The sequence below is a fragment of the Dendropsophus ebraccatus genome, chromosome 1, assembly GCF_027789765.1.
Source record: "Dendropsophus ebraccatus isolate aDenEbr1 chromosome 1, aDenEbr1.pat, whole genome shotgun sequence".
In the NCBI taxonomy this organism is placed as follows: domain Eukaryota; kingdom Metazoa; phylum Chordata; class Amphibia; order Anura; family Hylidae; genus Dendropsophus; species Dendropsophus ebraccatus.
The window spans coordinates 5,417,393-5,433,457 of record NC_091454.1 but is presented as its reverse complement, the minus strand read 5'-3'; the positions used below and the strand labels follow the sequence as shown (position 1 = coordinate 5,433,457).

At 52.2% G+C, this 16,065-nt stretch overlaps 4 protein-coding genes across 4 annotated transcripts; 3 read left to right on the top strand and 1 right to left on the bottom strand.

Annotated features, from left to right (window-relative positions):
• Window positions 1–362: 362 nt before the first annotated feature.
• On the top strand, window positions 363–795 carry LOC138771594 (histone H2B 1.1-like). Its single transcript, XM_069951438.1, has one exon. The coding sequence runs from the start codon at window positions 363–365 to the stop codon at window positions 741–743; it is 381 nt and encodes a 126-aa protein (XP_069807539.1). The 3' UTR covers window positions 744–795.
• A 5,357-nt stretch (window positions 796–6,152) lies between these two features.
• On the top strand, window positions 6,153–8,200 carry LOC138787444 (E3 ubiquitin/ISG15 ligase TRIM25-like). Its single transcript, XM_069964746.1, has one exon. It carries the CDS (start codon window positions 6,153–6,155, stop codon window positions 7,827–7,829), a length of 1,677 nt encoding a protein of 558 aa, XP_069820847.1. The 3' UTR covers window positions 7,830–8,200.
• A 4,422-nt stretch (window positions 8,201–12,622) lies between these two features.
• Window positions 12,623–14,058, top strand: LOC138771254 (histone H4-like). The gene is made up of 2 exons (XM_069950841.1): window positions 12,623–13,024; window positions 13,998–14,058. The coding sequence occupies exons 1-2, from the start codon at window positions 12,630–12,632 to the stop codon at window positions 14,056–14,058; spliced, it is 456 nt and encodes a 151-aa protein (XP_069806942.1). The 5' UTR covers window positions 12,623–12,629.
• Window positions 14,059–14,295: 237 nt separating this feature from the next.
• Window positions 14,296–14,911, bottom strand: LOC138787460 (histone H2B 1.1-like). The gene has a single exon (XM_069964769.1). The coding sequence runs from the start codon at window positions 14,886–14,888 to the stop codon at window positions 14,508–14,510; it is 381 nt and encodes a 126-aa protein (XP_069820870.1). The 5' UTR covers window positions 14,889–14,911; the 3' UTR covers window positions 14,296–14,507.
• Window positions 14,912–16,065: the final 1,154 nt, after the last annotated feature.

Below are 16,065 nucleotides of genomic sequence, written 5' to 3'. Positions count from 1 at the left end.
GCTCTCCGCTCCCGTCCCCTCATCCCTCCCACCCGGCACATAAGGCGCAGAGAGCAGGACACCTGTCGCCCCTTCTGTCCGGATTACAGACTTATTCCCCGTACACGGTGTGACCGGAGCAGCCGCTGGGATATTGGGGCTCTTGTCTTTGGGTAAATGTGAATTCGGGCCAGGCGGACCTGAAGGAGAACAAATGATCTGCAGTGGGCGGGGCGTATGAGGCGTACACAAGTCACATGACTACCTCGTCCAGTAGCGCGGCTGGCAGGCAGCAGGGCTCATTTGCATGCGCTGGGTATAAATACGGCTGCGGGGAGGGGAGAGCAGCATTGTTCTCTGTGTGAGGAGATCTGTGAGGTAACATGCCTGATCCCGCCAAGTCCGCCCCAGCGCCCAAGAAGGGCTCCAAGAAAGCCGTGAGCAAGACCCAGAAGAAGGACGGCAAGAAGCGGAGGAAGAGCAGGAAGGAGAGCTACGCCATCTACGTGTACAAGGTGCTCAAGCAGGTCCACCCTGACACCGGCATCTCCTCCAAGGCCATGGGCATCATGAACTCGTTCGTCAATGACATCTTCGAGCGCATCGCAGGGGAAGCGTCCCGCCTGGCTCACTACAACAAGCGCCACACCATCACCTCCCGGGAGATCCAGACCGCCGTGCGCCTGCTGCTGCCCGGAGAGCTGGCCAAGCACGCCGTGTCCGAGGGCACCAAGGCCGTCACCAAGTACACCAGCGCCAAGTGATCCGCCGCCTCCTGCGCTTCTCTCCGCACCCCAAAGGCTCTTCTAAGAGCCGCCACATTCTCTCTAATAGAGCCGCACCTTTGTTCCATTCTCCTCCATCCATCAGTGCGGTCAGTAGATACTGGAGGAGCCGCAGAGACATCTGTATTCTATGTGATAGTTTTCTTCCTCCAGTATGTATCACACAGCCGCTGTATGTATTGTATCACAGCGCCACCTGCTGTCCCTGCTGGGTTATTCCTCCCCTCTATCCGGTGACATTGTCCCTGTTCTGTATGCATGCTCTCCCCCCTCCCTGTTGTGTATGCACGCACTCCCCCCTCCCTGTTCTGTATGCACTCTCCCCCCCTCCCTGTTGTGTATGCACGCTCCCCCCTCCCTGTTCTGTATGCACGCTCCCCCCCTCCCTGTTCTGTATGCACGCTCTCCCCCCTCCCTGTTCTGTATGCACGCTCCCCCCCCCCCTCCCTGTTCTGTATGCATGCTCTCCCCCCCCTCCCTGTTCTGTATGCACGCTCTCCCCCCCCCCCGTTCTGTATGCACGCACTCCCTCCCCTCCCTGTTCTGTATGCACGCTCTCCCCCCCCTCCCTGTTGTGTATGCACGCACTCCCCCCTCCCTGTTCTGTATGCACGCTCTCCCCCCCTCCCTGTTGTGTATGCACCCCCCCCCCCCTCCCTGTTGTGTATGCACGCACTCCCCCCTCCCTGTTCTGTATGCACGCTCTCCCCCCCCTCCCTGTTGTGTATGCACGCTCCCCCCCTCCCTGTTCTGTATGCACGCTCTCTCCCCTCCCTGTTCTGTATGCACGCTCTCCCCCGTTCTGTATGCACGCTCTGCCCCCCCTCCCTGTTCTGTATGCACGCTCCCCCCCCTCACTGTTCTGTATGCACGCTCTCCACCCCCCCCTCCCTGTTGTGTATGCATGCTCTCACCCCCCTCCCTGTTCTGTATGCACGCTCTCCCCCCCCTCCCTGTTCTGTATGCACGCTCTCCCCCCCTCCCTGTTGTGTATGCACGCTCCCCCCCTCCCTGTTCTGTATGCACGCTCCCCCCCCTCCCTGTTCTGTATGCACGCTCTCCCCCCCCTCCCTGTTCTGTATGCACGCTCTCCCCCCCCCTGTTCTGTATGCACGCTCTCCCCCCTCCCTGTTCTGTATGCACGCTCTCCCCCCTCCCTGTTGTGTATGCACGCTCTCCCCCCTCCCTGTTGTGTATGCACGCTCTCCCCCCTCCCTGTTGTGTATGCACGCTCTCCCCCCTCCCTGTTGTGTATGCACGCTCTCCCCCCTCCCTGTTGTGTATGCACGCTCTCCCCCCTCCCTGTTGTGTATGCACGCTCTCCCCCCCTCCCTGTTGTGTATGCACGCTCTCCCCCCTCCCTGTTGTGTATGCACGCTCTCCCCCCCCCCCCTCCCTGTTCTGTATGCACGCACTCCCCCCCTCCCTGTTCTGTATGCACGCACTCCCCCCCCCCCCCTCCCTGTTCTGTATGCACGCACTCCCCCCCCCCCTCCCTGTTCTGTATGCACGCACTCCCCCCCCCCCCCCCCCTCCCTGTTCTGTATGCACGCACTCCCCCCCCCCCCCCCCCCCCCTCCCTGTTCTGTATGCACACACTCCCCCCCTCCCGGTTCTGTATGCACGCACTCCCTCCCCCCCCCTCCCAGGCCTGTATGCACCCCTCCCTGTTCTGTATGCATACTCCAACCCCCCCCCCCCCAGGCCTGTATTCACACTCTCCCCCCCCCCCCCCTCCCGGTTCTGTATGCACGCTCTCCCCCCCCCCCTGTTCTGTATGCACGAACTCCCCCCTCCCTTTTCTGTATGCACGCACTCCCTCCCCCCAGGCCTGTATGCACCCCTCCCTGTTCTGTATGAATACCCCCCCCCCCCCTCCCAGGCCTGTATTCACACTCTCCCCCGCCCCCCCCCCTCCCAGGCCTGTATGCACCCCTCCCTGTTCTGTATTCACACTCTCCCCCCCCCCCCCCCCTGTTCTGTATGCACGCACTCCCCCCTCCCTTTTCTGTCTGCACGCACTCCCCCCCCCCCCCCCCCAGGCCTGTATTCACACTCTTCCCCCTCCCCCCCTTTCCCTGTTCTGTATTCACACCCTCCCAGGCCCGTATGCACGCTCTGCCCCCCCCCCCCCCCCCCCCCCGAGGCCCGTATGCAAGACAATGATCCCAAACCCACAGACAAGGGAGAGAGAGTATAAAACGCCTCTACTGTGGTACTGTAGGTGGGGGGCATCTACCCTATGGTGGGCCCGATTCATATTCACCACAGTATTGGTAAATCCGTCCAATGTGACAGGAAGTTATAATACACAGAGAGGATGGAGAAATCCCCTTACTGATGGAGACCACGCCAGCCCCATCCCCCATGACTTTCCTCTCACCTCGGTTGTGAGTTCTTGTTGGTCTCTTGGTGATGACTTTGCTATGGATTCAGCGTGTCAGAGTACACAGACGTATAGATGTGATCAGGTTCAGCCGGTCACACAGGTGCCGACCATACAAGTGTCTGAGCAGGAGGCAGGAACGCCATCACCACTTCCTTCTCTTCAGCCTATTGTTACTGGGATACTGTTACTGGACTGCTCTGGGGCTGTTATGGGGGCACTGAGGCTCATACTGTGGGGTACACTGATAGGGTGGCAGTGACTGGTTATTGCTTATATAAGGGAGCTCTTACTACTATGAGGGCACAGTGTCTGTTATAGAGGTACTGAAGCTATTACTGTAAGGCTGCTGGTTGGATTATTATAATAGATGTAACACCCCGGCGGGTGCGGACCTGCTCTGCTACCCAACCACTATGCCCCGGCGGGTGCGGTCCTGCTCTGCTACCCAACCACTATGCCTTTGGTCCAGTCCCAGGAGCGGGACAATGTACAGTCTAGGTTTTCACCCTATATGCTGCTCTAGGATGCACAAGATACTAGAGGACTCCATGTCATTTCCCAGGAGTTGTCCCAGTGTGGGTAATGGCTGACAGAGGGGGCACTGGTGCTGGCATGGGTAGTAGGCTGCCAGCCAGGTATCAGGTTGTGGCAGAGGAAGGCGGCAGAGGTGAAACATCCATTAGCGGGGTGGTCAAACACACCATTGTACACATGAATCAGGCAGAGGGAACTTTAGGTGAACATGTAAAAGTCAGACACAGTGAGTTTGTGTTCCTGGTCCGCTGTACTATGATAAACCTCACTATTGCTCAGCCAGGTGAGTATCTATCTATCTAGTTACTGTTCTATATGTTTTACTATACTATCGAAAGGGTGAGTGTGGTCAGCTATTAAGGTGACACATAGGGAGTTGTCATTTTCGGGGTCTCCCTGCTGTGTCAGACCCACACAGCTACCATACCACCTAAGGTCACTTGGGCACTTGTCACGGTAGCCTGGAGTGGTTTAGAACCCACCCCGGACAGTTGATGCGTCACCAACATCACACAAAAGAGAGGAGGTTAACCCAAATGTACAGGTGTGTGGGTGCGGGTGCACAAGGAACGAGCCAGAGTCCAGTGCTTTAGTAAAATAGAACAGTTTACTTGGGAGAATGTAGTGCAATACAAGGGTAGTACTGGTGGTAAAAACACAGTCCAGTGCAATACAAAAGAAAGGCAATGTAACAAGTTATTTAGGTGATCTTAGTTGAAGTAGAGATAAGGTGCTTTGGAGAAGAGAGTGCTTTACAGTAGAGAGAATAGAGGAGAGGGATTGCCAGAGGGGCCTTGTCCAATGTAGAAATGTACTCTGCCTGAACAATAGAGGTGTGAAGAAAGAATACTCATACTCACAGATGACTTCAAGTCTGACCGCCTTTTGCCCTCTAGTTGCGGGCTACCCATCCTAGGTGGGTAAAACGAGCCCCAGGACTTATCTGGACTGAGCAGACTCTTGAGACTTCCCAGTTGTCCTGCACTGTGCAGTAGACGTTCTGTTTTCTGTACTTCTGTTCCTTTGGGGTTAGTTACTCGGACTTCTAAGGTAACTGCCCTGCTCTTTGTAATGAGGTTCCTGGCGTGGACAAGGTGTTCCCTGTGCGGCTTCTCTCCCCCTGTAGAGTTCTAACACTGCATAGTGGTTCTGTTGCTCATAAGGAAGAAATGTGTTTTCTTAGCTGTGTCCCTGTCAGACTCACTTCAGACGACCACTAACTCCTCCCACCGCTAACTAATTCCTAACCACAGGGGTCCAAATAACCCTTTCCGTGATTGGTGGGCTGTGAATGTGCAGAGAAAGAGGAAGGAGAGGATAGGCTAAAGAAAAAAGGGAAAACACTTGCACCATTAAGTGGACAAAAAGGCAACATGTGACATACAACAATTAACCCTTGGAAGGCTTCAGCCATGCATAGAACAAGCTAACTAACAAACACAGTAGTGAGACACCTAATGGAAAAAACACAAACTGCAGTGGATACCTCATCCCACTTGCGTGAATCAGAGGGAGTTACCTTACTCAGGTGCATTAAGACTTAGGGGCCCGTAGCTAATCCAGCTGAAATAAACAGGATGGGTTCAGTTCAGTTCTGATCCTTCAGCTCACTCCTCCGTATCTTAAAGGTCCAGTGCCCACTCCTCATACCTAACTTCAGAAAATGCCCAAGTGCCAAATTCCTTATGTTTCCCCATATAATATGCATTCACCAGCACTATTCCTGCAGTGTCTTCTGTTTCATCCCAGCTCAGCTACATTCATACAGTTTATTAGAGCAGTTAGTTCATGTTATCCTCTGTCTCACAACCAGTAAATGACATGTTCTCCTCTTTACGCGTGGTACTTGGACAGTAGTTGAGCTTACCGTGACGCCAATTCTGTGGTGTACGGCTAGGGATGTTAGTTTTCGTGACGCCAGGGCTAGTCCAGCATACAGGTGTAATGTTGGTACCTATTTTGTAGATGGCTGGTTTGTGTCCCCAAGATGGTAGGTGACTTGCCAGGTTGTAGTGGGTCCCTTGGACTCTTGTCACAGTAGTCCTGAGTAGCAACTGACCCATCCGGAGTATCGGCACCGCCACCCACAAAAGGTAGAGGTAGTTGTAGCTGTGCTTGGAGAGTACAGTAGAGGAATTTCTCAGAGGAGCCCCAACCCAGTGTAGCTGTGTACTCTGCTGGAACCTGAAGATATACTTTGACGTGAGATACGTGTAGTTGTGTTTAGACTTAGGTCTGACCACCCTCATCCCTACAGTGTCGAGCTACCCATCCTGTCAGGCAGCCAGCAGTGGTTATCTGGGTGTAGTGAAGTGTTGAACTGAACTGAAGGCAACTTCTGTTCCTTTGCAGACGATTATAGGGTTAATAGACAGCTCTTGGCTGCAGGTTGTACAATGTCACATGTGCTGGAACACGCCCTATATAATACACCTTCAGCTTCCATTGTTGTGAATCCAGAAGCCATGGCGTCTGCTGATCTAAGAGACGAGCTGCTCTGCTCCATCTGTCTGGACCTCTATAAAGATCCTGTAACCCTGAAATGTGGACACAACTTCTGCCGGGACTGTATTCATCAGGCCTTAAATGCACAGGACGGGGCTGGAGTTTATTCCTGTCCTGAATGTAGAACAGAGTTCCGGGAGCGTCCGGCACTGATAAAGAACATAACTCTGTGTAATGTAGCAGAACGTTTCCTGTCTACTCAGCCGCATCAAGAGGAGATCACCGGGATCTGCTGCACTTACTGTGTGGACTCTCCTGTACCTGCTGTGAGATCCTGTCTGCTGTGTGAGGCTTCTCTGTGTGATAAACACCTGAGATATCACAGCAAGTCACCAGAACACGTCCTGACCGATCCCAGCACTTCTCTGGAGAAGAGGAAATGTTCTGTCCATAAGAAGGTTCTGGAATATTACTGCACTGATGACGACGCCTGTATCTGTGTGTCCTGCAGTCTGGCCGGAGACCATCGGGGACACCGGGTGGAGATGCTGGATGAGGCCTCTGAGAAGAAGAAGAACAAGCTGAGAAATGTTCTGAGAAAACTGATGACAAAACGAGAGAAGACTGAAGAAAGATGCAAGAGACTGAGGAAAGAAGCAACACAGTCACTGTCTGAGGTCATCCAGAAACTGGACATAAAGAAGGATGAGCTGTCCAGGAAGATGAGACACATTGAGGAGCTGTGTAACATGGCGGATCCACTGACTGTCTTACAGGATCCAGACACAGGTGACTTGTGTGATCCTGAGGAGGGGGGAGGTGATGAGGACACAGGGGGACATGATACCACACATGGTGTAGATGTGGATGTGATTACAGGGATGTTACATGCAGGTTTCTCTGATATAGTGACACATTTACCGACCATCTCATCGCCAAAACCAGAGACACCTCTACCGACAATCTCTCCCCCAAAACCAAAGACAATGAGGTCACAGCCCCCCGGGATTCAATCTTGGCCCAGTCACGTACAAGCTTCACCTGTCTCAGGTGCACAATATGGGGGCCATGGTGTAATAGTCAGGACTGGGGGAGAGGGAAGGATGTATGGTCAGGGTCCTGCAGACATATTACTGGACATAAACACAGCTAACAATAATCTCCTTATATCAGACCACATGAAAACGGCAAATTGGATAGAAGAAATGGAGAATCGTCCAGTAACAACAGCGAGATTCAATTATCATCCTCAGGTGATGAGCAGCTGGGGATTCTCCTCAGGGCGACATTACTGGGATGTGGAGATCAGTAGATCAGGATGGTGGAGTGTGGGGATGTGTTATCCCAGTATAGACAGGAGGGGGGAGCAGTCACTTATTGGATGTAATAACAAGTCCTGGAGTTTAGATGGAGGATGGGCGTGTGATAACCAATGTTTAGTGGTACATAATGGTAAAAGGAACCCGTTACCTCAGATTTCCAGTGATAGAGTCAGAATCTGTCTGGATTATGAGGCCGGGCGGCTGTCCTTCTATGAGCTGTGTGACCCCATCAGACACTTACACACCTTCACCACCACCTTCACCGAGCCCCTTCATGCTGCATTATGTATATGTGATGGTTCTATAAAGATATCAGGGGGAGAAGCAGCTGTGAGGAGACGTCACCATAGAGGAAATCTGCCCAGAGACCGGTAACATCACAGGGAGCATAATCTGATAGGAGCAACAATGTGGGGGGTCTCTGGAGGGATCTCCTCACCTCTCTTCTATAGGAAGATCTTCTGGAGACTCCTCCACATCAGCCGCTCCTGATCTTCCCCTATAAATGGGCGCCGTAACATCCAGAGACCATTACATTATATTATATTGTCTGGTGCCTGTGTATAGTTGTAAAGCCTGGGAACGAACAGGATATGATAAAGACATCAGAACAGAAGACCACCTCCGGCCTAGTATGGCCCAGGTAACTGGGTGAGGGTCCAGAGGGTCAATACAGAACAAACAGAACGTAAAGAAATGGATAGAGGTAAAAGTGCCGCCATACCGCACAACACTGACAAGTATACAGACCATAACAATAAAATAAAGGTCATTGATAAAATAAAATGACAAAATTATTTGGGCCTCTCCAGCTCACATGCCCACAACGGTCCTCAGTAGTTGCTGCAGTTAAGGAACAGCAGTGGCAGAAGGTTCTTCAAGCTCAGATGTGTTTATAGGACAACAGGCTTCCCCAATTCACACGCACACAATAGTCCTCAGCAGTTGCTGCAGTGTAGTGACAGCAGCGGACCTCTTTAGCTTACGTGTGTTACCGTAACAGTGCTTGGAGCAGCGGATGCAGTGTAGGGACAGCGGTAAGACCTACAGTTTCTACTAACACCAATGTATGTTGTGGGGGGAACTTTAGAAATAACTGCTGCTAGGTCTTATTTTCAGGGGGCTTTATATTTCTAAGATTGGAAAACATTGCACTAGGTCTTATTTTCATGGGATGTCTTATTTTCAGGGAAACACAGTATATTCATCATGTATTAATCAGGTAAAAAATAAGAAAAAAAAAATATATATATATATATAAACCAGAACATAACACATGTAACTTATTGGTAAGAGAAGAGCTGGAAGCCCAGGAGCCGCCTATTCCCATTGTGTAACTCGTTGCTCGGTGATAGATGATTGTACACAGAGGAGGAATTACACCAGTCATCCCATCATCTCACGTCATGGAGACAGCACTCTGCACATTACACATCTAATGCCCTCAGGTTCCGGGAAACGTTTTATATCTAGCACGGGTGAAATATGTATTGAACATGTCATCAATTTTCTAAGTAAATATATTTTTAAAGATGCTATTGACATGAAATACCCACTACATGCCAGTAACAACCCGTTTAATTCACACTAAAAAGCAAACTTGAAATTTGGTTGGAATACAACTGAAGCCTATTGAAGTTAACGGGAGTTGCTTGCTCGTTTCTTGAAATGACATTGACACCACAGAAAATGATGCAAACACCTCTGGAATGCAACTAGGACAGCAGGGGAAGCCTGCCTGGGTTCATCATTCATTAGGCCACTATCACAGGCTCTACGCTAAAAACACAATATAACCTATTTAAATTGGAAAAAATACAAGGAAACCTTTTTTCTCTACATTAGAATGGACAGAAAGCCAAATTGTAAGCAAAAGAAAAATTTTCCTGCACCCCTTCAAATCACGTTGCCTGTGATAACCGCAGATGACATATGTAAGGGGTAAATCAAAATGCACCCACCGCTAACTGTCATTGTGTTTGCATGATGTAGTCAGATACGTTCTACACAAAGAAGTGTGGGTCTTATGGAATTCATGTAAAATTTGAGGCCCCTGGGGTGAGCCCACAATAATATTGAAATGTTTGAGGCCCTTGAAGTGAGCCCTCCAAAAATTGAGTTTGAGGCCCTTGAGTTAGGTGAGCCCTCCAAAAATTGTTTGAAGGCCTTGAGGTAAGGGCTGACTTCAAGGGCTTCAAACTGAATTGTTGGAGGGCATCATATATTGAGTTTCAGGCCCTGGAGATGACAGCTCCAAAAATTAATTTTGAGGCCCTTGAGGTTAGCCCTTCAAAAATTACCTCATGCTGAATACCCTTTCCGAGAGACCACTGGTGGCAGGGCAGGCCACCACCTCCAAGGCATAGAGGGACAGTTGTAGCCATGTATTCAGCTTGGAGACCCAATAATTGTAGGGTACAGAGGGATCAGGGAGGACAGGGTTACGGTCAGCCAGATGCTCCCTTAACATTGAAGATATTGACCCTAAAGACTGCATCCATGCCAAGCATGATGGACAACAGCCTGGTGGTGACCTTTTGAAAAATTCTTGGAGGTAGAGACAAAGTTATAACAATACAGTCTTCCTAAGACCCTGGAATTTGAATGAGCACACTTCCAATCATTTAAAGAGTATCTATGAGAGGGCAGGTGTGGTAGCCCTGGCATCTCTCTTAACCTATCCTTACTCTAGACACCCCCCCTGTAGGAGTTAGCTCCGTGTGGGAGGAACTAAGCAGTTGAGTCTAGCCACAAGTTTGAACAGATGCAGTTAGAGATCAATGCTTCTTTTATTACAAACAATGTATCTACTATGCAGTGCTAAGCACACAACAGGGAGAGTAGTAACCAAGGAACACCTTGATCCATGCCAGAAAACGTCTAAACAGCAGGGCAGTATCCTGAACAAGATAGGAACTAGCCTCAGTAGGACAAAGCATCCGGTACATAAAGGTCTATGTATTCTACTGCGCAGGTTAATGGGAAGACTTGGACACCTAGCTATACCCAGACAACCACGGCTGGGACTCATACTACCCTACTGGGACGGGTTCTACGCTACCAGAGGGCAGAAGGCATCACCAAGAGACCAGTAACCAGAACTCACAACTAAGGAAAGTCATGGGGGATGGGGCTGGTGTGGCCTCCATCAGTAAGGGTATTTCTCCATCTTCATCTCTTTATACAATAACTTCTTGTCACATTGGACGGATTCACCAATACTGTGGTGAATATGAATAGGAAACAGAAGAGTTTTGGGGCACAGTGATATTTATGGTAAAATAATGTGTAGTTACAGGGGCTTACCATAGGGTAGATGCCCCCCACCTACAGTACCACACTAGAGGCGTACTGATCCTGCTTGTACATAAGCGACTTTCTAGAAGACTCAGGTGATCAGCCATTTTAGCAACTTTATACTCTTTCTTCCTGTGTGTTTGGGATCATTGTCTTGTTGTAATGTCCGCCCTCAGTTCATCATCATCATCCTGGTAGGTATATTAAAAACAGCCCCCCCCCCACTGCTGGGATGGTGTTTTGATGGGGAGCGTGAATACAGACCATGGAGTGTGGGGTGGGGGCAAAAAACAAAGGAGAAGAGGGGAGCAAAGACAAAACAGAATAGAAAAAAAAAGAACAATGTTCAGGACTTGAAGGGGTTACTATACATCTACATCTGATGCACTCTCTGCCCCCCCCCCCCACCTTTCACCTCTTCTCCTCCTGTCTCTCAATCACTCCCCAATTTCAAGTTTCATATCTCGCTCTCCTTTCATCTTACTCTTCTCTCTCTCACATCTCCCTCCTTTTTCGAATCCCTCGCCTCTCACACTATCTCCCCTTCTCTACCTTCTTCAGTCTCTCCCCCTTCCATCCCTTGCCCTCTCTTCTATCTTCACTTTTTAATATAATATTTTTATTAGGTTTTGTATCACATTGTTTTGTCTTCGAGTGAAGCCCCACAATCCAGTGAAACCTTATCTACCATCACCCTAAAGCTTCTAAACACCTGCAGATCCGACAGGAAGAGCAAAGATTTCTGGGACAAGTGGGAAAACCACCATTTATTCTTACCAAGTGACCTCATAACCTCCAAGCAGGATACTGAGCGCCACAATCTAGGACGATGTTATTCTATTAATAACGGACACTCCAGCACTTTAGGGTATGTGCACACTATGGATTCTGAGCTGAGAACGTCCCGCGCACCATAGGCTCCACTCTATGCTCAGGCAGATTCTGCCTTCCGCCCAAAGAATTGTCATGTTGATTCAGCACAATGCAGAGAGTGAATGCACCGACCACCATCTTACATAGCAAAATAACCGCACAAGAAATCTCCCAGGAAGATCCTCAGGAAACATTGGCGCATATAAAGCTGTGACCAATAATCACATCCGGTCTCCCAGAGAACCAAGGGGAAACGTCTCGCAGATCTCCCACCCTGAGAGACAGCAGTACAACAGGTTCTCTGCTTCTCCAGTGTACAATTGACTTCTATTCTCTTCCCCAGCAGCTGCAGTAATCATTACACTATGGGGACACCTTGTGGTTATTCTAGGTATTACCTCCCATAGACTGCAGTCAGCTGTGAGGCTCCAGGACAGACATGTAGATGGTTACAGGGACCCAGCCAGTATCTCGGTGACTCCATGTATCCCCAGAGGGTGGAGTATCTGCTGCCTGGCCTATGGGGGCGCTGTTCTGGCCTCATTCCCTCTCAGGTCGCCTCCTTGTGTTTATACTCAGCACCAAACATGAAGCTCCGGGAGCGACTGACTAGTACCGACCCGGCCTCACCGATCACTGCTTAGAGCCCCCAGAGAAGCTGCCCTTCCGCCCTGTAACCGCCATTCCTTCCCTCCTATATACCGGGAACAGCTGCCGTACATGTCCTGCCGCCACAAGGAGCTGCCGAATCCTCCTCACACTCACCGGGATCTCCGCCCTGAGAAGGGGACAAAATAGCAACGATATTAAAGTAGAAAAGCGGGAAATTAAAAAAAAAATCCTCAACGCATTTAAGTAATCAGCCAATCAGCGAGAAGGGGCGGGGCTTGGTGTGTGACGTCGGCTTCGAGTTAAGCTGTAGTCTCCTCTCAGGTCCGCCATGCTCTATATATAAAGGAGGGCTCCGGGCTGAGGTTACACACTTGTTTCCAAGCTGCTGAGAACATGTCCGGACGCGGTAAAGGAGGGAAAGGTCTCGGTAAGGGCGGCGCCAAGCGGCACAGGAAGGTGCTCCGGGATAACATCCAGGGCATCACCAAGCCCGCCATCCGCCGTCTGGCTCGCAGGGGAGGCGTCAAGCGCATCTCCGACCTCATCTATGAGGAGACTCGCGGCGTCCTGAAAGTTTTCCTGGAGAACGTGATCCGTGACGCCGTCACCTACACCGAGCACGCTAAGAGGAAGACCGTCACCGCCATGGACGTGGTGTACGCGCTCAAGCGCCAGGGCCGCACTCTACGGTTTCGGGGGGTAATTGTGCTCCGGCCCCAGCTCCACAACCCAAAGGCTCTTCTCAGAGCCGCCCACATGTTCTATGGAAGAGCTGCCGTCCCTGCTGTGTATACCCGGGGGCCCCGCCCGCAGCCTCCGCTCCCTGCTGTGTATACCCGGGGGCCCCGCCCGCAGCCTCCGCTCCCCGCTGTGTATACCCGGGGGCCCCGCCCGCAGCCTCCGCTCCCCGCTGTGTATACCCGGGGGCCCCGCCCGCAGCCTCCGCTCCCCGCTGTGTATACCCGGGGGCCCCGCCCGCAGCCTCCGCTCCCCGCTGTGTATACCCGGGGGCCCCGCCCGCAGCCTCCGCTCCCCGCTGTGTATACCCGGGGGCCCCGCCCGCAGCCTCCGCTCCCCGCTGTGTATACCCGGGGGCCCCGCCCGCAGCCTCCGCTCCCCGCTGTGTATACCCGGGGGCCCCGCCCGCAGCCTCCGCTCCCCGCTGTGTATACCCGGGGGCCCCGCCCGCAGCCTCCGCTCCCCGCTGTATATACCCGGGGGCCCCGCCCGCAGCTTCCGCTCCCCGCTGTATATACCCGGGGGCCCCGCCCGCAGCCTCCGCTCCCTGCTGTGTATACCCGGGGGCCCCGCCCGCAGCCTCCGCTCCCTGCTGTGTATACCCGGGGGCCCCGCCCGCAGCCTCCGCTCCCTGCTGTGTATACCCGGGGTCCCCGTAGTGATCGGGCTGCTGGTAGTCTGTAAGGGAAAGGGATCATATCGAAAGGTCGCAGACACTAAAGGGTTAATCTCCCGCTCAATCTGCCCGTTCTAATAAATCCGCCCGTAGGGACGTGGAGCGAACGCATCGAGAATATTCTATAGAGATCAGTCAGATTTGTAGGAATTTATCTGCGAGAAGTAAAAGCAATGGAGAAGCTCAGCAGGGGAGGCACAGGGGCGCAATATGGTGGGAAGTCCCGAGCTGTATAGATGATCGGGCGGCGGTTACATTTATTACTAGATAATCGGATGGTTGTGATCCGGTCATAGAAAGATGTGACGGCACGTGCTCTATAGCTGTGATATATGCTGTATACTCAGCGGCACTAGGAGGCTGAAGGATCGGGCGCGGGAGGTTTGGAAGATCTATAGAATATGTTAAACTGTTCTGTCATTAAGTAGTTTTAGTGTATATTAAAAATCCTCCATCTATGTGATCGCGCCCCAACATTCCAGGGGCTCAAACCCCTCCAGGATTAGCTTGGAAAAGTCTTTAAACTTTCAAGTAGCATCAGTGTCATTTCTTGCTTCTATTTTCCTTTAAATAATTTCCCATGTATTAAGACAAGATGTGGGGGGGGGGGGGGGAGGGGAGGACGATAACCCGCAGAGCTTAGGTTCACAGTCACCACAGAGGGGAGTAATAACCCAGCAGGGACAGCAGGTGGCGCTGTGGTACCGCAGATCAGATAGACAAACTGGGAAAAATTCTGGAGTAAAAGCAGCCAGATGTGAGCGGGGAGGATACAGAAGGTGCGGCTCTATTAGAGAGAATGTGGTGGCTCTTAGAAGAGCCTTTGGGGTGCGGAGAGAAGCGCAGGAGGCGGCGGATCACTTGGCGCTGGTGTACTTGGTGACGGCCTTGGTGCCCTCGGACACGGCGTGCTTGGCCAGCTCTCCGGGCAGCAGCAGGCGCACGGCGGTCTGGATCTCCCGGGAGGTGATGGTGTGGCGCTTGTTGTAGTGAGCCAGGCGGGACGCTTCCCCTGCGATGCGCTCGAAGATGTCATTGACGAACGAGTTCATGATGCCCATGGCCTTGGAGGAGATGCCGGTGTCAGGGTGGACCTGCTTGAGCACCTTGTACACGTAGATGGCGTAGCTCTCCTTCCTGCTCTTCCTCCGCTTCTTGCCGTCCTTCTTCTGGGTCTTACTCACGGCTTTCTTGGAGCCCTTCTTGGGCGCTGGGGCGGACTTGGCGGGATCAGGCATGTTACCTCACAGATCTCCTCACACAGAGAACAATGCTGCTCTCCCCTCCCCGCAGCCGTATTTATACCCAGCGCATGCAAATGAGCCCTGCTGCCTGCCCGCCGCGCTACTGGACAAAGAAATCATGTGACCTGCACAGACGTCATACGCCCCGCCCACTGCAGATCATTTGTTCTCCGTCAGGTCCGATCTTAAATCTTTCTCCTCACTGGTGTATTCTCTAGATGAGTGTGCAGGGGGCGCTATTACTCCCTGGGCGCAGGGGCCGCTCTCCTCCCCCTCGTTACATGGAGATGCCGGTACTCGCTTTACACATTTACCGGGAATAGCCGCCCGCCCTGACATCACGTGTTATTACATAGAGGAGGGAACAGCAAATCAGCGGGAAATTCAAACTCCTCATATTCTGTGAACAGCCAATGAGCAGTCAGTGTGGCGCTATAGCCCCGCCCACTCGTAGAGATCCCGGTGACTGATCCCCGTCCTGTACACAGAGCTGTTCCCTGCAGTGACCACACGGTGGCGCCATTGCTGCACTCATTCTCCTCACTCTCGCACATTGGCAGCAGCTGCATGACGCGTCTGATATCCAGTGTGCAGTGAGTGTGAATAGGGACATAGAGCGGAGGATTAACCATGTGGAGTCCGGGTGGAGGAGATCGGCTTCTCTACAGACGCTGCTCCATATAATCCCATCAGTAATAATATCAGCGAGTTATAGGATCCAGGGAGGATATATAACAAGGCTGACATATACGGTACCTGCTCCTAGGGAAAGCAACACGTGATGTCAGGGGAACCAATCAGCACAGTGGCATCGTCTATTACCACCCTACTGTCCCGGGCTCCTGACCGGCATCCAGGCTCCGGGGACCAGACAGATCCCATACACACAGGACTAGAGAGGCGGCTGCGGCTCCTGTAACTGCCCCGGGGATCACATGACCTGGGATTACAATCCTCCCGGGGACACCAGGAGAGGGCGCTCTTACCGGGGCGCATCCTTCTCCGATGAACGCTGATTGGTCGGGGACGTCACCTGCAAAATGGCGGGTTAAGCTTTATATGAATCAGCCAATAGAATCTAGGGGGCGTGTTTTCCATCAGCCAATAGAGTCTATCTCATAGGAAACCACATCTATTCAGTATAACAATACATGGTGCGGGGCCCCTAACC